General features: G+C 35.0%; 1 protein-coding gene and 1 non-coding gene across 8 annotated transcripts in view; both read left to right on the top strand.

The window, feature by feature from the left end:
• Window positions 1–22,771, top strand: part of CCAR1 (cell division cycle and apoptosis regulator 1) — a 47,060-nt gene that overhangs the window by 4,515 nt on the left and 19,774 nt on the right. For 5 of the 7 annotated variants that reach the window (XM_043476772.1, XM_043476770.1, XM_043476771.1 and 2 more), the window contains exons 3-15: window positions 7,163–7,335; window positions 7,737–7,781; window positions 9,726–9,758; window positions 12,381–12,574; window positions 13,609–13,723; window positions 13,826–14,018; window positions 15,991–16,120; window positions 16,393–16,554; window positions 18,998–19,223; window positions 19,814–19,927; window positions 20,455–20,621; window positions 21,359–21,569; window positions 22,392–22,475. In XM_043476772.1, the coding sequence (XP_043332707.1) occupies window positions 7,163–7,335; window positions 7,737–7,781; window positions 9,726–9,758; window positions 12,381–12,574; window positions 13,609–13,723; window positions 13,826–14,018; window positions 15,991–16,120; window positions 16,393–16,554; window positions 18,998–19,223; window positions 19,814–19,927; window positions 20,455–20,621; window positions 21,359–21,569; window positions 22,392–22,475 (1,847 nt within the window). The remainder of the gene's footprint in view (window positions 1–7,162; window positions 7,336–7,736; window positions 7,782–9,725; window positions 9,759–12,380; window positions 12,575–13,608; window positions 13,724–13,825; window positions 14,019–15,990; window positions 16,121–16,392; window positions 16,555–18,997; window positions 19,224–19,813; window positions 19,928–20,454; window positions 20,622–21,358; window positions 21,570–22,391; window positions 22,476–22,771) is intronic. The other 2 variants (XM_043476774.1, XM_043476776.1) reach the window with 2 other exon arrangements.
• LOC122446938 lies at window positions 20,259–20,323 on the top strand. Its single transcript, XR_006271080.1, has one exon. It is a non-coding gene; the product is annotated as a small nucleolar RNA SNORD98 (small nucleolar RNA).

The raw sequence follows: 22,771 nt of genomic DNA, 5'->3' as shown, positions 1-22,771 counted from the left end.
AGTTAAGAAGATAATAATTTCTAGTTTGTTATCTTTAATTTTCTTTTCCTTTATTCCCCATATTCAAACATATATCAAACTTTGACTTTCTTCTCCTTTGAAAATGCCTCAAATGTATTCCTTTGTTTTACTTTTAGGCCCTCTGTACTTCACATTTGGATGACTGCATCCATAAAAGCTTTCTCATGCTTACATAAGCTATACGAAGTCTCTCACCTAACTTTGATGCTCTTCCCTACCCTTCCCAAAACTTCATACCCTGATTGTAATGTGGACTTCCCAGGTGGCACTAGTGGTAAAGAACCTGCCCGCCAATATAGGAGACATAAGAGATGCAGGTTCGATCCCTGGGTTGGGAAGATCCCCTGAAGAAGGAAATGGCTATCCACTCCAGTATTCTTGCCTGGAGAATCTCATGGACAGAAGAGTCTGGAGGGCCCGTGTCCATAGGGTCTCAAAGAGTCAGATACGCCTGAGTGACTAAGCACATGATTTACCATAACATTCACTTAAGTCAGGATGCTCTTTTTCCCAAGCCGTCATTTGGTCATACTCTATTATTCTTCGTTAAGTTCTAACTGCTTTAATTTGCTTTCCTCTTTTACTAGATATGATTATTACTATTTCCCCCCTACCTCCAATGTCTCTGTCAGGTGTGATAATTATTCCTAAAGCATTATTTCTATCTAAATTACAGAATTTTCCAAAGCAGAACGGGCCCTGATTCTGTATCAGCTAGATAGATAGATTCTGATCAGCTTCTTTCTCTAACAGATGAAGAATTTGAGGCCCAGGAAAGTGATGAAATTTATCAAGAGAAAGTCACAGAAGAGTCTGTTGTTAGGACCTCGGAATTGTCGTTCATTGCTTCTTCCATTACTCTTCTTTTCAGTTCAGTTCAGTCGCTCAGTCGTGTCCGACTCTTTGCGAGCCCATGAACTACAGCACACCAGGCCTCCCTGTCCATCACCAACTCCAGGAGTCCACCCAAACGAATGTCCATTGAGTCGGTGATGCCATCCAACCATCTCAACCTCTGTCGTCCCCTTCTCCTCCTGCCCTCAATCTTTCCCAGCATCAGGGTCTTTTCAAATGAGTCAGCTCTTCGCATCAGGTGGCCAAAGTGTTGGAGTTTTAGCTTCAACATCAGTCCTTCCAATGAGCACCCAGGACTGATCTCCTTTAGGATGGACTGGTTGGATCTCCTTGCAGTCCAAGGGACTCTCAAGAGTCTTCTCCAACACCACAATTCAAAAGCATCAATTTTTCGGCGCTCAGCTTTCTTCACAGTCCAACTCTCACATCCTTACATGACCACTGGAAAAACCATAGCCTTGACTAGACTGATTCATCCTCAAAATTCCTTCAAGAACTTTAGAATACAGTTCAAACTATGTGAGATGGTATTTAGGGTCTGTATTTCCAGCTTCGTTTCTTATTATTTCCTATACTGGAATACTTGTTTTTTAATATTTACCCTTGTCTTTAAAATTTACCCTATTTTTCCATTTCCTAGCTGAAGTGCTGGGTTACATATTCAGTGACGGTTATAAGTGGGACCAGACCTTTTAGGTTTGAAAGTTGAACGATTTCTGTCGTATAAGGGGACATTGAGGGAGATAGCTGGTAGATCACTGATTGAATCTTTAAATATCCTTTAGATAAATTATAGTGATATAGGAATATCTTCAGTATATTTGAATATACTTCAAGGAATATCTTCAAGATATTTGCATGTGTATATGTATATAAATGCAACAGTATTAAGATGTTTGGGTTGATTTAGCCAATTCCAGGACATATTTTCTCACCCATTTCTTTGACCATTTGTAAGGTGATGACATTTCGGCTATAGACAGAACAATGAACTAGGTCAGTAGTTAAAGTCATAGTGATTATGTGATGCTCTAACAAGTGAAGCTAATACAGTTGTTTTAAATGTGACTTCATTTAAATACATTTTTCTATACAAACTATTTATTTACGCTGTGCCACACAGCCTGTGGGATCTTAGTTCCCCAACCTGGGATTGAACCTGTGCATTGGAATCATGAGTCTTAACCACTGGACCCCCAGGAAGTCCCCCCATACAAATTTTATTAAGATCGCACTCCATTTAAAGTTACTTCAAAATACTGACTTTATTTCTTGTGCTATAGTGTGTTAGCTTATCTTACACCCAGCAGTTTGTATCTCCCACTCCCCTACCCTGTCTTGCCCCTCCCTCCCTCTCCTCAGAACTAGGTACTAGTTCTCTGTGACTCTGCTTTTTTGTTACAGTCACTAGTTTGTTTTATTTTTTAGATTCCACATATATGTGATATACAGTATTTTTTCTTCTGCTTTTTTTTCCCACTTAGCATAATACCTTTCAAGTCTGTCCCTATTGCTGAAATGGAAAGATTTTTTTTTTTTTTAATGGCTAAGTAATATTATATTGTGTATATGTACCACACATGTTTATCCATTCATCTGTTAATAAACACTTAGGATGCTCTCATAAATATGACCTCATTTTTTCTTCCTTTTTAATCTGGCCCAGTGGTTGTCTTAAAATCCCCATCTCTTGAGTCAGGAGCTCACATTGTTAAATTGCAAGATTCATGGTCTTTTTCAAATAATGGCTGATGTGCTATGTATACTTACATTAGTTATCTCTTGATAGAGTTGGATATATCCAACTCATTTGGTAGAAATCGACGATTGCAGAAATTCCCTGGCTGTCCAGTAGTTAGAACTCAGTGATTTCTCTGCCCGGTTCCCTGGTTTGATCCCTGGCTGGGAAACTAAGATTCTACAAGCCAGCATTCCTTCCCCCCGCCCCCTGAAAAAAAAGGGAAGATGGCTGCTGGTGTGGGCTAGGCCTTTTTAAACACTGCTAATGCTATGTAATAGGAAATTGTCTCCAAAACATTGTTCTAAAAGTAAAAATAAATGTACATAAAATCGTACGCTCATCAGTATGTATGTTTTCCTTTGTCTCTGAGCATGACTTGGTCTCTCATCAGTGAGTGTTGTTATTAACATCCTGTAAGCTACACGCCAGTGAGTACTCCATCCTTTTATCCTAGATTGAGTGGGCAACTCATGTTTATGCATTCGTGACTTCCCTTGAACTATTTGTTTTATGATCTGGGAAATAATTTTGGCCTCTTATAGCTGAAAATGTTTTGGAAGTGACTTTGAAAGTTTGAGTACTAACTTTGGGTAATAGAAAACTCATTGAAAGAAATGGAGTTGGAAACTAAATTTCAGAGTCATTCAAGGATGGAAGAAATGTGACATTACAGATGGTGTCTTTAACTTCCTGAGAGGGTTGACCAGCAATTAGTTGAGTAGTAGCTAAGAGACTGTGGCCAGGATCATTAAGCATCACTTCATGGGATTTCAAGAGAGTGAAGAGCTGTTGTCTGCTAGAGTATTAGTCTTCATAGAGACTCGAAGAACCCTGTATAACTCTGACTTATTTAAGGGTTTTACCTCTTCCTTGTAGAAGAGCTTTTTTCACTAAGTATAACTTTCTGTGATGATGGATATATTCTGTCTGTGTTATCTAATATGGTGGCCACTAGCCTCATGTAGCTGTTGAGCCCTTGCTGCTTGAAATGTGGTTAAAGTGACTAAGATTTTGTTTTAATTTTCATTAATTTAAATTGAAATAGACATGTATGGCTGGTGGTTGCTGTATTGAAAATGTGATTAGTATAGAAGATTACAACATTTAGAATATGTTATATTTAAAATATTATTTTATGCCTCAGTTTTTAAAATATGTTCATGGCTTATTTATAACTGGAAGTTTGTACCTTTCACTGTCTTAATTTCTTATTCTTAATGCCTTCCAATTCTTAAAAGATAATGAAGGGGGGAAAAGGTAATGAGTGTTTCTTATCACTTGCATACGTTATGGGCTTAGAATATAGTCTCCAAAGCAACAGCAATATATCGACCAGTAAATATCTGTGCATGGAGGCATCAGAAAGGTTTTTGATTTCTGTGAGGATCACTTCTTAGGAAGGATGTTGAGTTGAAGATGACATTTAGCAGACTTGTTCACTTGGTTTAAAATTTGGGTTTATATTGTTTTAGTAAATCCACAAGTTACAAGGAGGATCTTCCATGTCTTCTCCCACATTGCTTTTTCTCTCCATAAGATGTAAGATTGCTTTTGAATGTATATTGATACATGGTAATTTCAGAGGATAAAGCATTGCTTCACCAGTGCCTTAAATGCAGAAGGTGAAAGAAAATGAAGTTTCTTGGATCAGTTTGAAGTTTTTTGTTTGTTTCTTTATTGCAATTTGTTAAGGGTGTTTTTTTTTCCCTAAGGTTACTTCTAAGTTATTTTTTTAATTGACGTGTAGTTAATATACAGTGTTGTGTTTGTTTCAGATGTATAGCAAAGTGATTCCGTTATGTGTATATTTATATATGAAGTTTTGAACTTTATTATTTTGGAAGGGTGACTCATTTTAGTAAAGATAGGTATAAAGATAATAAGAATTTTTAAATTTGTGGGTTTATTAAGATAAAGGAACAGCAAACAGGACAGGTTTCTCTTACATGTTTTAATGGTGTGTTCTCTGGTATTGAATATATGATAACTACTGGTATGTCATAAAATGAATACTTCAGTCATATGAAACTGATTTTACATTAAAAAAAATAATATATTTTACATTTGTCCTTGTTATTGACCTCTGGTAACCTTTGGTCATTTAGGGCTTATAGGTCTGTGGATGTATTGATACATGGTTATAAGTGTATCTATTTCAGATGTATCATGAGACCTTCAACAGTCATGTTGAATCAGGTACAGATAAATGAACAGACTGTTCCAATGTGGATAATTGGAAAAAATCTCCAACTGATAAGTGTTAGGACACTTATGGAGAGAGAAAGATTAAGTCAGAGATTCATACTTTTGTTCTTTGCAAGTTATAGAGTTATCATGCAGAATATTAATTTTATTCAATTCAGAAGAGTAGAGAATGCTATATACAAATATTCAAGGATAGCTTCTTAGATCTAGCTACAAAAAAGAGGAGCATTAATAAATTTTAATGAAGTGTACTTTATTGAGCTTAAAATCTCAAATGATTTTAAAAGAGCTATATTATATAGACACATGAAAACCACAGCCTACGCACAATGGTCTCACAAAGTTTGAATTAACTAGCTAGTAGTGTGCAGCAACCACTGGAATGTAAGTTTCCTTCCCATACATTTCTGCTAGCATTTGAGCCTTTCGGTACCTGTCAGTCTGCATTGCAGTTTCTAATTCATCACATTGACTGTCAACAGTGGAAAAGAGATTACAGATATCAGCTATCATCCCACCTACTTATGCTGGGCTGCTATATGTTGTCAGAGTCTAGAACACTTAGAAAAGCTGTAGGGAAAAGAGCTGTTTGTGAGATCCTGGCTGTGAGCCCTTCTACTGTGACAGCTGTCGGTACTTTGCAGTGTTCTGGAAATTGGTACCAGCAGAGGGAAACAGCAGGTCAGAGGTCAGAGCTCCTGTAGGGGAAGGCGATGCAGGCACGATTTGAATCACCAGAAGTTACTTTTGTCAAATGCAGAACATCCAATTGAGTTTTAAATGCTAGTAATTTTTCCTAGGTTCTTTACCTGTCTTGTGTTCACGTGAGAATTTTGCTTCTGTTATTCTAGAAAAGTGGTTCTTAAGCTTGTTGGGGTTTCTTACTCTTTTGAAAATCTGATGAGAACTTTAAACTTTTTTATCTGTAATTTTATGTACAGTTTCAGAAGTTAACAGGATCTACCTGTGCTGTAGTTTTGTACGTTTTTTTCCATTCTCAGTGCACATAACCTCATTTTGAATTTGCATTGGTGTTAAGACATTCCCTACTTCTATTTAAATTAATTTTGTTATTCTTGGTTTCTTCTTTTTACCCATCTATGGCATCTGACTTACCTTAAAAACAAAGAGAATAAAATATTAATGTTGTGAGGGTTTAGGGTTGTGTATTCAGGACATCCAGTAGGTTTTTTTCCCCCACCTTAGATTCTTTTTTTCCCCCTTCATTCTTTTTTAATTTTTAAAAATCATGTTTTATCAGGGAGTAATTTGTAATTTATATGAATTCCAGACATGATTTCTGGGATTTGCTTGTTTTTGCCTCACTTTGTTGTTGGGTTGCTTCATTTTTAAGTAGAATTAATCTGGACTCTTAAACAAGATTGATGATGAACTTCACACTTCTACAGATTCTCTGGTAGATTCTAGACTGGGTGCTTTGATTAATTCATAAATGGTCTCTGTTCTGTTCCTGTAAGACACAGTATTGTTCTTTCTGTATGGTTATTAACCAATAGCTGTTGAGCAGCATTTTTTCAGGTTACTCTAAATAAGACACAAGCAAGAGGATTTGGAAAAGGGAGTGTTACATGAGCAAATACTGTTTTATGGTGACCTCTTTTGAGATTCACAGTGCTTAGTGGCAAATTAAATGTTCTGAGGATTCTTGCAGTAAAAATATATACTTAATTTGCTGTTGCATTAACTTTTAAAACCTTGGACCACTTTTTTCCAACTTTAATGTCCTGGGGAGCTAGTCACCATTCTAGGAGATAAAGTTTTGGGAAGTGCAGTGCTAGACTGCAGTTTAGCTTTGTATTTAACGGTTCCTATCGTCTGTTTGCTAGTTTTACAGTTTTTTAATACAGAGTAGAAGTACAAGAAATACATGAAAACATCCTTGATAGTAGGATATTTGAAGGGTGGATCACTTCCAGCAACACTGTCCTTAATGTATGATTCTAATCTGCTTGAGGGTAAAACAGTACATTCTAGATGAGTAAAATAAGATAATATATTTTCTGCTCTTCCTGAAAATATTTTTTGAGGGTACTTTAGCCTCTTGGTCTGGCTGAGGTTGGTTGGGTTCATTCTGTAGTTTAATTTTATAGATTAATGTCTTCTTGTATTTACCATGACTTGAACAAATATTTAAAGGCATTGGAATCTGAGGTGAGGCATTACTGAAATTTTTCTTTCTTTCTTTTTTTTTTTTTCCTTCGCTAAGCAGTGGCAGACTGTAATGCATAACTAAGCACTCATTGAAAATTTCTGGAAAGGATTCAAATAATCTTGTGTTTTGTTTTTTTTCCTTCCCCCCTCTTTTTAATCTCATTTTAGCTGCATTGGGTGTTCAGCAGCCATCTCTCCTTGGAGCATCTCCTACCATTTATACACAGCAAACTGCCTTGGCAGCAGCAGGCCTTACTACACAAACCCCAGCAAACTATCAGTTAACTCAGACTGCAGCGTTGCAGCAACAGGCCGCAGCTGCAGCAGCCGCGTTGCAACAGGTGAATGTTTAGGTTTTAACATGTGACATAGAAAACTTCCACATCTGAGTAGCCAGGGGTAGGTACCTCTACATTTTAAGGAATGAGTAATTGTGGAGTTGCATTATGCTTATTTTTTTCTGATGATACGAATTATTTATGCCCAGGACATAACAAGTGTAGCTGCAGAGTCAAAATTCTAAAGTCCTTATATCTTAGTTATTTGAGTAAAATTTCATTCTTGATGAATCTGAAAGTATAAATAATCACTATTTTGTTTATTTGGGATGAAGTGTAGCTGTTTAGAAAATTCCTTTTTAGTGTAATGCTGGTTATGTATTTGAATGTACATGTGTGTATATTGCTTTTTGAGAATGACTAAAACTAATATCCATTTTTTCTTTAAAAAATCTTTTTTCCAGCAATATTCACAACCTCAGCAGGCCTTGTATAGTGTGCAGCAACAGGTTAGTTTATATTTTCCATGTTAAAAACTGATTTTTAAAAAGTTGTTTGTTCCAACTAAACTTACACAGATTTTAGTTCCCCTCAGTAACCTTAATGTGTGATTTGAATTCTTCTGGAGTGGAAGAAATGTGGTAGGTATAAAGAAATGTCTCCAAGGGAGAGGAAGATAGAAGAGAGGTTCTGAAAACTCAGATCCTAACCAGCAGCTAGTCTTTGTCACATGTGTTTATGAAAGCATGTAGAAGATAATCTGGAAAGAATCACTCTAAATGAATCTTTGGTCCAATACTCCTGTTTGAAACCTTCAGGCCTTCTGTCCTGTACTAGACTACATGTCAAAATGAAAATCTCCTTTTTCCCATTTGAAGCCTAAACCCTAGACACCATTGACTTTCAGCCTTTATTCATTTAAAGCAACGGAGCCCTACTTCCCCCCCCCCCCCAATCAAATGGTATATTGAAATCCAGTATGTAAAATATAAAAATAGTGTTGGAAATGGGAGGAAGCCTCCCTTTGTAGTTCCCCTATTCCCCGGGCAGAGTTGAACAATTTGAAAGCTCCTTACTTGGACTGAAATAAGTTTCTTTGGCTCCTTTCCCCAATCTCCTACTCTAATCATCATCTTCAAGGGTTATTATATCTGTGATGGTAAGAAAAACAGAACCCAAGGAGAAACATAGCAAGCAAAGGAGAAAGTCTGCCTTTAGATTTTATTTTAGTACTATTAGGAAATACATTATCAAAGCCTATGTGTTGTTTTGAACCACATCAAAATGGCAATACTCAGTTTTTGCCCTAAAAACTGCCTTTACTTATCCATTCTTAACTTTCAGATAAAGAAATTTGATAGATTTAACATTTATACTGTTTTGAGTTAAAATCTCATATAGACTGTTATATCCTAGCTTTTTAAGTCTAGTAAGAATTTATTGGGAAGTTTATTAGTCACAATGAGTAAAAAAACAGAAGAACTGAGATCTTCAGATTCTACCATTGGGCTTAAAACACTAGTTAGAAGCTAATAAACATTTGAATCTTATTTAAGCCCAAATCTTACCCTGCCCAGGATATCCACAACTCAGAAATGATGCCCATGCCTTCCTCAAACTGCTTACCTAGCCAGTAGGAAAAAAGACCTTTCCCTCAAGCTGTTAAGCATCATCAGGAGATGCCTGCTCTTCTAGCTGTATACTCTTCAGTACTGTTGGGGCACTAGTGCATAATAGGACAGCTCCAGGCTGGGGAGCTTATTAAGAATGTTGAAAAATGACAGGGAGAAGGAGCACCAAGGATAAGTAGTTTTTGGAGAACCTCCTGATGATTAATAAAAAACACAGTGCTAAGACTTCATAAAGTCTCTTCCACAGAAGAAAAATTTAGAATTTCTCCCTTCCCACCAATTCCTTTTGCTTTCTGGTAATGTTATACTTTGTTATTGCCGTCAAAACTATGTCAGAATATATGGTCGTTTATGGTCCCCATGCCTTTGGCAAATCTGACTGTGAGGAGGTGCTTCTCATTTTATGGATATATATATATAAATAAATTAGACATGTAGCCAGTAATATTTTTATATAGATAGCATACTGATATTGAATCATTTCTGTAGCCTGGTAATTAATGTGGGGCAGAACCAGAAGTTTTCCCCACTAGGGACTTGTGGGTTTTTTCCTGGGTGTTATTCCTATGAAATAGCAAAAATAATGTCTTGATCCTTATTGAATGACTTAGTTATATTTAAGGTCTTCTGCAGTTGTTACAAATACTTGTAGGAAACCTTACCCTAATGACTTCTGTTACTTTTCATCTGTTTCTTAGTTAGAAATAAAGTAATCATTTAATAGAAATTTTTCCTTTTGTAAAGCATCTGTGAAACAGCAATTCCGATTGATCCTTATCTTTTTTCTTTCCTGTTTTTGTTTGGTTTTTGTTTTGTTTTTAGTTACAGCAACCTCAGCAGACCCTTTTAACACAGGTTAGTTTGGCGTTACTTTATTTCTTCTGAATGTCTTAATGCAGAAGTAGACTGAAGCTTTATTCCTATTCTGGGTTTTCTTTCAGCGTTTAAAAATCAATATTTGTTGGATTCACATAATAGTTTAGCAATATAATGTTCAATAGAGCATGTTTCTGCCTTTTCTTTTATGCTGTTAGATTGCTGATCCTACTGTGATCTAGTTTGAATAAATATGAGGCCTTATTTTAAATTTAATACTGATTTTTTTACTTTTACATTTTCTTTGTAGCTTAAATAATTTGAGGGATTTTTTTTTTGTATATGTTATATCTTTTCATTTGACTTTAGTATAGGAAAGTTATTGTAATGTATTATCAACTTAATTTTTCAGCAACATTAAAATTTTTGTGAACTTTTGATACATAATGCTACTTTAGGCTTTGTGGACCACTTACAGTCTATGTTGCATATTTTTTTTCCTTTTGTATAATTCTATACAAGTAGAAAAACCAGGAATTCCCTTTGTCCAGTGGTTAGGACTTTGTGCTTTCAACTTTTGAGAGCTCAGGTTTTGATCCGTGTTTGAGGAACTACAATCCCACAAACTGCATGGTGCAGTTTTGAAAGAAATAAAAAATGTAAAAACCATCTTTGACTAGTAAGTTGTATAAGAATCATAAGCTGTGAGCTGGATTTGGTCCTTGAATTGCAGTTCAGTGGCCCCTGGTGTATGCAGCTGTTAAGAAAGCAGAACCTGTAGTAATAACTGAGGACAGTGATTGCCCCATGGATAGGGAACTAGATGGCAAAGGAACTGGAATAGAGACACTTTTTACTCTGTAAACTTTGTGCCTTTCACATGTTGAATCTGTTAGTTACTTTTAAGAAAGTACACTTCCTTTGACAAATCAGCTTCACTTTGTTTTTATAAAGAAGCTAAAATTGGGACTTCCCTGGTGGTCCAGTGGTTAAACTGAGCTTCCACTTCAGAGGTCACGAGTTTGATCCCTGGTCTGGGAACTAAGATCCCACATGCCCTGCGGTGCAGTCAAAAAAAGAAAAAAATAGCTAAAATTGATTAACACGTATGTCCTATTTTCTGTCTTCAATAGTAGGATTTTCAGACTAAATAGAAAAGGTGTAAAAGTTAGCCTTTTCTTAGAATGCTCTGCTTACTCGCTCAGTTGTGTCCGACCCCTGGGACTGTAGCCCACCAGTCTCCTCTGTCCGTGGGGATACTCTAGGCCAGAATACTGGAGTAGCTTGCCATGCCCTTCTCTGGGGAATCTTCCCGACCCAGGGATCAAACCCAGGTCTCCAGCATTGCAGGCGGATTCTTTACCGTCTGGGCCACCAGGGAAGCCTTTTCTTAGAATAGCATTTCCCAAAGTGTACCCATGTATTTTTTTCTTGTATATAATTCTTTAATGGTGCAAAACCCAGGAATTCCCATTGTCCAGTGGTTAGGACTCCGTGCTTTCACTGTTGAGAGCTCAAGTTTCGATCCTTGTTTGAGGAACTACAATCCCGCAAACTGCACAGCGTGGTTTTGAAAGGGAAAAAAAAATGTCTTATGATGTTAAACGTCATGAGAATTTTGTGGCTGTAGTTTCGAGAGATGCTGAGTTCTTTACTAATTATAGGACTGGACTCACCTTTGATTTTTTTAGTTGTAGAACGTCGAGACTTGCTTTATTGAGAAAGTGTAAAGCGAATTATGGAATTTGAGTTGAATCATGATTATTCCTTTCTTTTTAATGATTTTATTTCTGTTTATATACAGAATAATATATATAATGTGTTGTCATATACATTTACAAATATAATGTCAATAATGTGTTGTTATTCATGCTTGATTATGCCAGAAAAGACCAATGAAACTGTTACCTTTTCATTCAAGTTTTATTGAGTTATAATTGACATATGACATTGTATTAGTGTAAGGTGTACAGCATGATTTAATATCATACGTACGTATAGTGAGATGATCTTCATAATCCGTTAACATGTATCACCTTACATAAGTGAATTTTTCTTTTTCTTGTGATGAGAACTTTCAAAATCTACTCTCTTAACAAGTTTCAAATGTATGATACAGTGTTGTTAACCATAGTTACCATTCTATACATCTCCAGAACTTATGTTTAACTGGAAGGTTGTACTTATTGATCACTAGCACTCATTTCCCCCAGCAGACTCACCTCTGGCAGCTACCAATCTGTTTTCTGTTCTTATGAGTTCTTTGGTTTTTCTAGATTCCATGCATAAAAGTGAGATCATATATAATTGTATTTCTCTCTCTGCCTCATTTCACTTATCTAGGACTTTCCTGAGTCTCTGTTATGCTATTACAGATTTTGAATTTCTAGGAGGGGGCTAGAATATGCAGTGTTTTTTAAAACTCATTACACTACGGTGGCTTTTTCCCCCTGAAACTTCCATGTAAAAGCATTCTTCTGAGGGAACTTAATCATGAAATTGATTAAAAAAAAATTTTTTTTTCAGACTTGAGTTGCGTCTTCAAGGTGTACCTATGTATTAAATTGTTTTTAGAATTTTGAGTTAGTTTTAAGTAGTCAGTTTTTATTTCTAGCCTACTTGTAATCCTTACCTTAATTTGATGTTGATTTTGTTTTATAGCCAGCTGTTGGACTGCCTACAAGCCTTAGCTTGTCAACTCCTCAACCTGCAGCTCAGATAACTGTATCATATCCAACACCAAGGTCCAGTCAGCAACAAACACAACCTCAGAAACAGCGTGTTTTTACAGGGGCGGTCACAAAACTACACGATACATTTGGATTTGTGGATGAAGATGTATTCTTTCAGCTTAGGTAAACTTAATTAGTTGTTGGCGGATGGTTGCTTGTGTTTAGCATTAAGTATTTTGATAAGACACCTGCTTAACTGTGGCATGGAATTGTGGTTTAGCTATAATTTTCTGCTTTAATAATTCAACCTGTACTGTGACATTTTTTGATGGAGAATGTGATGGAAGATATCTTTAGATTATTGAACACTCTAGTCATTGTGAATTGTTTATAAATGTTTTATAGGGGTGAGTTTACATTTCATAGCTATTAATGAGCAGACTTACAGTAAGATTTAAGATTAAAGTAGTCATATACTTTTTAAAATTTAATCTTCTGTTTGACATACCTAATGATAATATATATGTAAAATGTTTTAGCTTCCCTGGTGGCTCAGACAGTAAAGCGTCTGCTGTTTGACATACCTAATGATAATATATATGTAAAATGTTTTAGCTTCCCTGGTGGCTCAGACAGTAAAGCGTCTGCCTGCAATGCAGGAGACCCGGGTTCGACCCCTGAGTTGGGAAGATCCCCTGGAGAAGAAAATGGCAACCCACTCCAGTATTCTTGCCTGGAAAATCCCATTGGATGGAGGAGCCTGGTGGACTACATACAGTCCATGGGGTCGCAGAGAGTCGGACATGACTGAGCGACTTCACTTCACTTAGTTGAAAAAAATAATAGGATTAAATGATTGATAAACTAATAGATTTGAAGTAGTGTTTTTGTTCATGTAGTGGTGGTTGCAGGGAATATGTATTTCCTTTGATATTTCAAATGTATTTTTTTTTAATATATTTCAAATGTATTTCTAACGAACTTCCTTAGAAGTACTTTGAAATACTAAGTTTAATTACTATGTAAGATTTTTCTGTTTAAGTGGGTCTCCTGTTTTCTATATTTTCTGCTTAAATCTCAGGTGTATCTACTTTTTAAAAGAGATTTTCAGGCTGCCTATTTTTGGTGTACTTTACAGTGTTTAGTATTAACATATAAATCTTTTTTGGAAGAATTTCTTCTAATAGTGTTTGTATTTAACTTAATTTTTTTTTCAGTGCTGTCAAAGGGAAAACCCCCCAAGTGGGTGACAGAGTATTGGTTGAAGCTACATATAATCCCAATATGCCTTTTAAATGGAATGCACAAAGAATTCAAACACTACCAAATCAGGTATATAAAATAGTATTAGGTATTATAAAAACTTGGTGATTGAGTCTTCCAATTTACAAAGATTTTTCTTTGTTTTTTAAAATGTTATTTCTTTTTGTTAAGAATCAATCCCAAACTCAACCTTTACTGAAGACTCCTCCTGCCGTACTTCAGCCAATTGCACCGCAGACAACGTTTGGTGTTCAGGCTCAGCCCCAGCCCCAGTCACTGCTGCAGGCGCAGATTTCAGCGGCTTCTATTACACCACTACTGCAGACTCAGCCGCAGCCTTTACTACAGCAGCCTCAGCAGAAAGGTATTACAGGCTAAAACAATGAGAGTGTGCTATTAGTTACAAAAAAGGCAGGGACTTGCAGAATACCTAAAAAGAAAGTTAAATATCTTTTGTAGAGAACTTCTACTTGTATAGCGATCAGGAAGTGTTTTTATTTTATTTATAGAGGAACATGTATTGAGACTTCTTACGAACATGACATTGTATATGTATGTAGAGTCTGGTGGCAGCATCTCACTCATTGAACCATAGTGCATCAAATAAATGAATTGTTTTAAATTTTCTTCAGCAAATTGATAATTTGTAACTCTATACATTTTTTCTTACCCAAAAATACTAAAAATGATAGTCTTAACTTTTGCAAAAGTCTACTTAATTGGTATTTCTTAAAATGTAATTGTGGCATTGTCTGCTTTATCGTAAATTGGCACAAAGATAATATTTATAAAACAGATTGCAGTTAATTATTATTAAATAAACACCCATGTAATCATTACTTGGGTAAGAAAGTACATTATTATTTAACTCCTTTTATTCTTTAACAGTTTTACTCTAAGTGTGTATGCTCTTAATATACTTCAGCTTTGCCTGTTTTTGAATTTTACATAATATGTGATTGTCTATATAATCTTTTTTATAAGAATTTTGTTCATTATATTTTAAAGTTCTTCATACTTGTTTCATGTGACTCTAATTTCTTTGTTTTCACTCTTGCATAGTCTTCCATTGTATGAATATTGTACAGTTTATAGTTTTCTTTGGTAACTGTACTGTTTCTAGTTTTTGTTTTCTGAAAACATTTCAGTGAATGTTCATGATGTAGGCATTTTGACATTTCACCCATTAACGTAAGTGTGTCTTTCCTTAAAGAGAATCTTTTCCTGTTATTACCACAACCTATTGTCACTTCTAAGAAAAAGCATTTAAATACTTTATTTGTATTTAGACACCCCCAGTTGTCTCCCAGATGTCTTTTAAAAAGGTTGTTTTTTGTTTCCTGAATGAAAAGATAGTTAAATTTCACGTGTTGTATCTGGTTATTTTACTTTGGGCTTCCCAAGTGGCTCAGTAATTAAAGAATCCTCCTGCAATGCAGGAGACAACGGGTTCGATCCCTGAATTGGAAAGATTGCCTGGAGAAGGAAATGGCAATCCACTGCAGTATTGCCTGGAAAATCCCATGGATAAAGGAGCCTGGCAGGCTATAATTCATGGGATTGCAAAAGAGTTAACTAAACAATAGCAACAACAGTGTTTCTTTAGTCTTTTTATTCCAAAATAGTTCTCCATTTTTTCTTTCTTCCTTTATAGCATTGACTTTTTAAAATATTGGTCTAGTTTACTTGTAAATTCTTTTGTAATGTTATATTCTGGATTGTGTGGATTCCTTGTGGTATTTTTACCTTGTTTTCTTTGTGCCATATAAACTGTAAAGTAAAAGGTAAGTCTAAAGGCTTTTGGCACATTTTAGGTGATGTTTTCTAATTCGTACTGCATCATACTAGGAGGCACATGTTGTCAGATTCTTCCAGTATTATAGGTGGTAGATTACTTGGTCAAAGTGATGGCCGTAGATCTCTTTTTATAAAGGTTTTTCTCTGTGTAGAAAATGTCTGGATGATACTCTGGTGCTGTGAGAATGTCTTGTTGTGTAGCCAGCAACAACGGTTTGTTGTTTTTTAATGTTTTTGTTTATTTATGTATTTATTTATTTTTAATGTTTTTGGTTTAATATCTGTAGGTCAGAGATTGGCACATCGTAGCTCTAGGATTTGGTCTGTGGCCTGGTTTTGTGTGGTCCCTGAGCTAAAAATGGCTTTTACACTTTTAAATGATGGTTTAAAAATATACAAACATGCAAATCATCCCTGACATTTACCATTTATGGGTCACAGAACCTAAAAGCCAAATTTTTCTGTATAAAATTTAACTGAGTGATGCTTTTAAACTTCATTTAAATAAGTTAAAATATATTTTTCTGTATCTTTTAAAGCTGGTTTATTGCAGCCTCCTGTCCGTATAGTTTCACAGCCACAACCAGCACGAAGGTTAGATCCACCATCCAGATTTTCAGGAAGAAATGACAGAGGGGATCAAGTGCCCAACAGAAAGGATGACCGAAGGTATGTTTTTAGAAGTGTAGTTTTGATGGTGGTGATGGTTGTACAGTGTGAATGAATGTACTTAATGCCACTGAACTGTAAACCTCAAAATGGTTAAAACAGTAGGATTATTATATTGTGTGTATTTACCACAGTGTTCAAGAAGTTGTTTAAAAATGTGCACCGTGAAGTGTTGCTTATATTTATATATATGCTTATACATATTAATTTACTTCATTAAAGAACCCTTTGATAATGCTAGAAAAAGTAATTTTAGAAAAATTTGCTTTAAGTCGTGAAAGAGAGAGAGAAAGACGTAGATCCAGAGAAAGATCTCCTCAGAGAAAACGTTCCCGAGAGAGATCTCCTCGGAGAGAGAGAGAACGGTCACCTCGGAGAGTCCGACGTGTTGTCCCACGTTACACAGTTCAGTTTTCAAAGTTTTCTTTAGATTGGTAAGTTCTTTTTTTCCCCATTGTTTTCTTAAATTACTAATTTTGTAGTTTTTGTAATTTGGAGGAATGTGTTACATTTAGAGAATTTTTTTTTTTTTTTTTACAATTTTGATTTCATAACATTTAGTTCTTAGTCATATAAGAGCAGAAAGGCAATTTGAATTAGCATTTATGTTCTTTGCAAGATTGCATTATTTTTATACACTCATTACAAGTACTAGCGATTGAAAAAGGCAGCCCCTCTGTAATGAAGTTTTTCCTTAAAAGTAAAATTATTTCAGATTCTAGTTTATTAATGACTTTATTAAGGTCATGCATAGTACATTGTGTATGATGAAGTAATGATACATTAGTGACCAGTTACTTCAAGTTCTCTGTGGCCATGCAGTATGATAGAAACATAGTTCTATGTATGTACTTAACAGACATACAACATATGTGTGTATACATATATATATTTTAGCTTTTGAAATCAGAAGTAACTGGAAAGTTATCAAGAATTTTTGAGCTTCACTTGTGAAATGGAAATTATATTAACTATCAGAACTAATTGTAAGGTTGAGTTGATTTCATGTAAGTAAAGCACTTAATCCAGTGTATGGCAGTTGTAGATACGGATGGTTGGGATGTGGTGGCCAACTAGGTAATAGGTGCAAAATTGTAATTCATAAAGAGGCAAATTGATAAATGACTGATTTACTCTAAAGGAAAGGAAGAATCCTCTAAAAGCTGGTAGTTGTGTAAAAGATAAATTAACATGTAAAAGCAAATTTATAGTAAAATAAGAAAAAGGAATCAGTGAAAGTGTTGAAAACTGTTTGACATAGGAACAAATAACTATGCAGTTCAGTGTCTTGAGAGGGTATTGCTCCATTTGACAAAAGTATTCATAATACTGACCTACAAAAATTGAAATTTCTCTTTACTCAGTTTTACATTGAGTAAACCAGTGTAGTGTCTAAGCTACTCCACGCCCCCAAAGTCCTGCTTGATGACTTTGCTTAGTTGTTAGGTAGTCGTCGTTCATTTACTCTTGCATGTGGTAAAATCACTAATGATTCTTAATTTTTATTAGTTTTTTTTGTTACTCCTGTTTACTTGTATATTTAAAAAATATGTCTGCATATTTCAGAGGAATTCATTTGAAACAAAATCACATCTCCAGATATTAACTGGAGCAGCTCTGCTTTTAAACTCATCTGTTCCTAGTCTCAATTGCTATTCTGGGAGGAATTGATAGTTAGGATGTAATTTGAGCAACTGTCTTTATCCCTCCAAGTTAAATCTTCACAGTATCACTTCATCACTTTGAAGTAAATTCCCAGATATCAGAGGAACACATTACAAATAAAAGTTATTTTAAAGTTTCCATATTTCTTCTCATCAGTAGTTGTGGAAATCAAGATTTTCGTGTAGTGGTGTGATTATAATAGGGAATATATGGCAAGAAATGGTGATGTTTCATTCATTTATAGATTTTATTCCTTTATTCCTATGGGATAAAACATGGCTTCAAAAATTCTAGTGATGGAAAACTAAAACATTTTTTGTTTGTAACACTTTTAAAAAACAACAACACAAATTACTTCACATTTTTGATATTTTGACAGCAAAATTTTATCCAAATATGTCAACAACTGTAATGACAAGCTTATATTTTAGGTTTCAAATGAAAAGACATCCCTGTGGATACATCGAGCTCACATTTTGTACTTTTTGTTTTTTAAAAGGACAGTGTAGTTAAACTTTTTATCTTACACACTATTGGTATTTTCCACTTTTCATTATGTTTTTAACATATCTCTCAGCCTTTTTCCTAGATTGATTTACTTTTCAGTGTCTCTCCTTTAAATGTTCTGTTTCTTAGGAAAAAGGAAATCATCCTTTAAAAATAAATTCAGTATGTCACATTTAAAAAAAACTTATCCTCTCTTTACATAATAAATCAGTTATGGATCTTAATCATTAAATAGAGAGGTATAGAGATGCGAAGAAATAAAGGTTTTATTTTTTTCTATACTGTATGAGCCTGATGGAGGAGCTGTCATACTCATTGGTACTATTCTTATCCCTTCTTTGTATTCATTCTGTATGAATCATAATTTTCTCAAAAATACAGCTTTAACTGAAGCAGAATTGATTTTGTTCAGATCTTCTCTGGAACTTGGTTTGAAGTTATTTCAGAGGGTCTTCTCTAAGTGAATTTTAAGCTACACACAAATAATAAGGTAACATGTAGGTGCTATTTATTCAAAACTAAACGTATTTGAAAACATTTTCATATGATTCTATGTAAATGTAAAGCTCGTTAATAGTTGACTATTCATTTTCAACTGGCTTTTAACTGTGTCAGATTATATATTTATAGCTTTAGAATTGAGTGAATCTTTGCATAATCTTTGGTGTTAAGGCACTTTATTCACTACTTATGTCTGTTTTTCAGTCCTAGTTGTGACATGATGGAACTAAGGCGCCGTTATCAGAATTTATATATACCTAGTGACTTTTTTGATGCTCAGTTTACATGGGTGGATGCTTTCCCTTTGTCAAGACCATTTCAGCTGGGAAATTACTGCAATTTCTATGTAATGCACAGAGAAGTAGAGTCCTTAGAAAAAAATATGGCCATTCTTGATCCACCAGATGCTGATCATTTATACAGTGCAAAGGTTTGTATTCTGTGATACACAGCTAAAATTTCTGAGCAGTTATTTGTATTAAGAGTGTATGTGAAGTTAATCTTCAGGAAGTATTTATTATGTTTAAGACCTGAAAGCCTGTGTTTTCTTCTTGTCTGCCTGATTCTGTTTGGTTGTTAAAGTAATTTAACCTCTTTTTTGCCTTAACTCTTGAGCTGTAAAACTGTGATATTGCTCCAACATTTTCAACCTTATAAAACGTGAAGATGAAGTTCTTTTTATTGAGTTTTTTGAAATGTTCTATGGCTTCTGGTAGATCCACATAAAATGTTTTGTTGGGTAAATGCACCATATTTTAGTCTTCAGGATAACATTGAGTATATTGCTTATGGTCAGTAGTTTTCTGCTATTTGGTAAATATAGATCAAAATTTCTTTCTTTCAAAGTTAAAACTATATAATTATAAGGTATCCAATACCATTTCTGCTGTAGCATTTTCCATTTTTACAACAACAAAAAAAAACTTCAGATAACTGTTATGGAAGGATAATTAGTAGTGGTTCTCATTTTTTTACATTACTTTAGACTTTTGACAGGATTGAATTATTTGACTATAATAGGTAATGCTGATGGCTAGCCCTAGTATGGAAGATTTGTATCATAAGTCATGTGCTCTTGCTGAAGACCCACAAGAACTTCGAGATGGATTTCAGCATCCTGCTAGACTCGTTAAGGTAAACTGAAAGATTTACTTTAGCTGTATATTTACTTTGCTTAGTTCTGTCTATATATAAAATTTAAAAATACTGCCTTTTAAATTTTGTTGATTTGTTTTATAACTTATTTTAATATAGTTACAGCAGTCAATGATGTAGGTGTTTTTCTCATTGCAGATTGTGGCTGTATCTTACTTGTATGTGGCTAGTTCAGCTGTCGTTTTGATGCTATAAATTTGAAGCATAATAAAATCTTAGTGGATTTAGTGTATCTGGATGCTCTTAAAGTTTGAATTATAGCTTGTTTCTTTAAAAGAACTTTTTATCTGAGGAAATATTTTAGAAGGATGAGTTATGATGTGTAAATCCTATTCCATTGCTGAAATGCAGTGTGGAACACGATGAACTGAACTCTTCCTTGACTGACAGATACCAGAGGTAGTAAAAATGGTATTGGAAAGGTTTGTTCCTTTCCTTTTCAAGTATTTAATTTGTAATTTGACAGGTTACATAATACATGTAAATGATTCTTTGTTTTAAATTAGTTTTTAGTGGGCATGAAAGGCAAGGATGAAGCCATGGCCATTGGAGGCCATTGGTCTCCTTCGTTGGATGGACCAGACCCAGAAAAAGACCCTTTTGTGTTGATTAAGACTGCTATTCGTTGTTGTAAGGCTCTGACAGGCATTGATCTAAGTGTATGCACACAATGGTAAGTACTAATTCATTTCTTGATTAGAAATGTTTTTCTAATAGTTTATGTAGATGTTCTTGTCCATCAGCCTTCTCCCACCCCCACCCCCCATATTTTAGCAATCTTGATCATGCAGATAATCTCAAAGGAAAATGCTCATTTGTAGCAAAAGTTTATTTGGTGCCAAAAATGTTTGGGGGAAAAGGATTAAGAACTAATCAAAATAAACTGAAAATATTAATGTTTTGTTACGCTGTACTTTGGAAGTTGGATGTATGTTGAAAATATTTTTCATTTCATGCATAGCTGGAGAAGATCGTCAAGAGAGAACTTCATTTCATTATAATTCTTTTGTTATAAAATGATGTAGTTGCTGATTATTTTTGTTCAGCCATATTTTCTCTTGAGGCTTATTTGTCTTGTGTATTTTAGTGTATTTCTTGTGATTTAATTGAGAACATTCTTTTTTTAGCACATGAAATCTGAACAGCTATCCAGCTTCTTCAGGTATTCTCTAAAGTATGGGTAGCTCTGTAATCAAACTTGACAATGCCTTGGGGAACATATTCTTTTAACCATAAAATATTGTACAAATGTACCAAAAGAGGAACTATGGCTTCTATAATTTTTTTTTCTTTAGACCAACCTCAAGTTCTTGCAGCAAAATTTCTTTACTTGATGTGCTACAAGTGAACTAGGGTCTTTAAAATGTATTTTAGAATTTTTTTTCCAACATGCTTCTTCCCTTGCAACAGGTACCGTTTTGCAGAGATTCGCTACCATCGCCCTGAGGAGACCCACAAGGGGCGTACAGTTCCAGCTCATGTGGAGACAGTGGTTTTATTTTTCCCGGATGTTTGGCATTGCCTTCCCACCCGCTCAGAGTGGGAAACCCTCTCCCGAGGATACAAGCAGCAGCTGGTCGAGAAGCTTCAGGGTGAACGCAAGGAGGCTGATGGAGAACAGGCACTGAACGCTAATCCCTTTTTCTATTTCCGCTTCTCACAGGCACAGGAACACAGGCACAAATGCACACCACACACTACATAACAAACACACATGGAGGAACATAACTGGTAACAGCGACTGGTAATCCAGCTTTCAGCAGTATAGTTGTATGTTCTTTTCTTGTAAAAAAAAAAAATTTGTCTATTACGCTAACTTTAAGAGTGCTGAGACCTCAAAGGAAAATAAGTTGTGCTTAAATTGCACAGAATTTTGTTTTTATCATAGGTCTAGTTGCTGGAATCTGGGACCAGTTGTTGAGCAAGATTCAGTATTAAGCCATTTTAAACATTTTGCCATTTTCTAAAATTTAAAAAATTTTCTCTTTCACGGTCATCATTTCTAGTCATGGATATTTGAAATTGGACAACCACAAGTCTGAGAGATTTGAAATTTCAGGCTATGTGGCGGCATCTTTGGTACATTTGAAAGGTCTGACTAAATCAGTCTTAACTTTGGGTGGTTTGAAAATTGGGGCAAGATCACACACTGTGTGGTTAGTGGAGAACCGGCAGTGTTTGTGCATCCCTGATATCCTTTGTGTTGTAATTTATCACCCTTTTGTGTTTCACAGATCTGGCTTTGATTGGCTGATGAGTGTCTTTGTGATCAGTTAAAAGTGGTAGAATGTATGTACGTGGACTTGCCTAAATAATAACTTTAGGAGAAGACAATCTGAAACATTTGTGACCTTGCACAGATCAGCAACAGACTTTTAAAAATAAATTAACCTTTATTTTAAGGTTTCAGAATAGTAATTCTGTTCTTAACTTTGTATATCAGGATGAAGAAGAGAAGGATGATGGTGAAGCTAAAGAAATTTCCACTCCTACCCATTGGTCTAAACTTGACCCAAAGACAATGAAGGTAACTTTGAAAGTAATGATATTTAATTAGAAATCTATGAACAGGAATAGAGGATATTGTAGACAATAGTTTTTCACATATAAATCATTAAAAATGAAGTCTGCTGGTTATATGTAAAATTCTGTGTTGTGTTTGTGTGTGCAAAAATTAAGTAGTTCAACCAATAACTGGTGAATGTAATATGCATATGTGGATAGTGTGAGCAATATTGTTTTCTGATTTGGGAACTGACGAAGAGTTGGAATTTCTGCAAATTAACGTAAATTCCACGAGAAGGAATGAAACATAGAAAAAGA

This window comes from Cervus canadensis, chromosome 8 (assembly GCF_019320065.1).
Source record: "Cervus canadensis isolate Bull #8, Minnesota chromosome 8, ASM1932006v1, whole genome shotgun sequence".
Classification (NCBI taxonomy): domain Eukaryota; kingdom Metazoa; phylum Chordata; class Mammalia; order Artiodactyla; family Cervidae; genus Cervus; species Cervus canadensis.
This window is presented reverse-complemented; position numbering and strand designations above follow the sequence as displayed.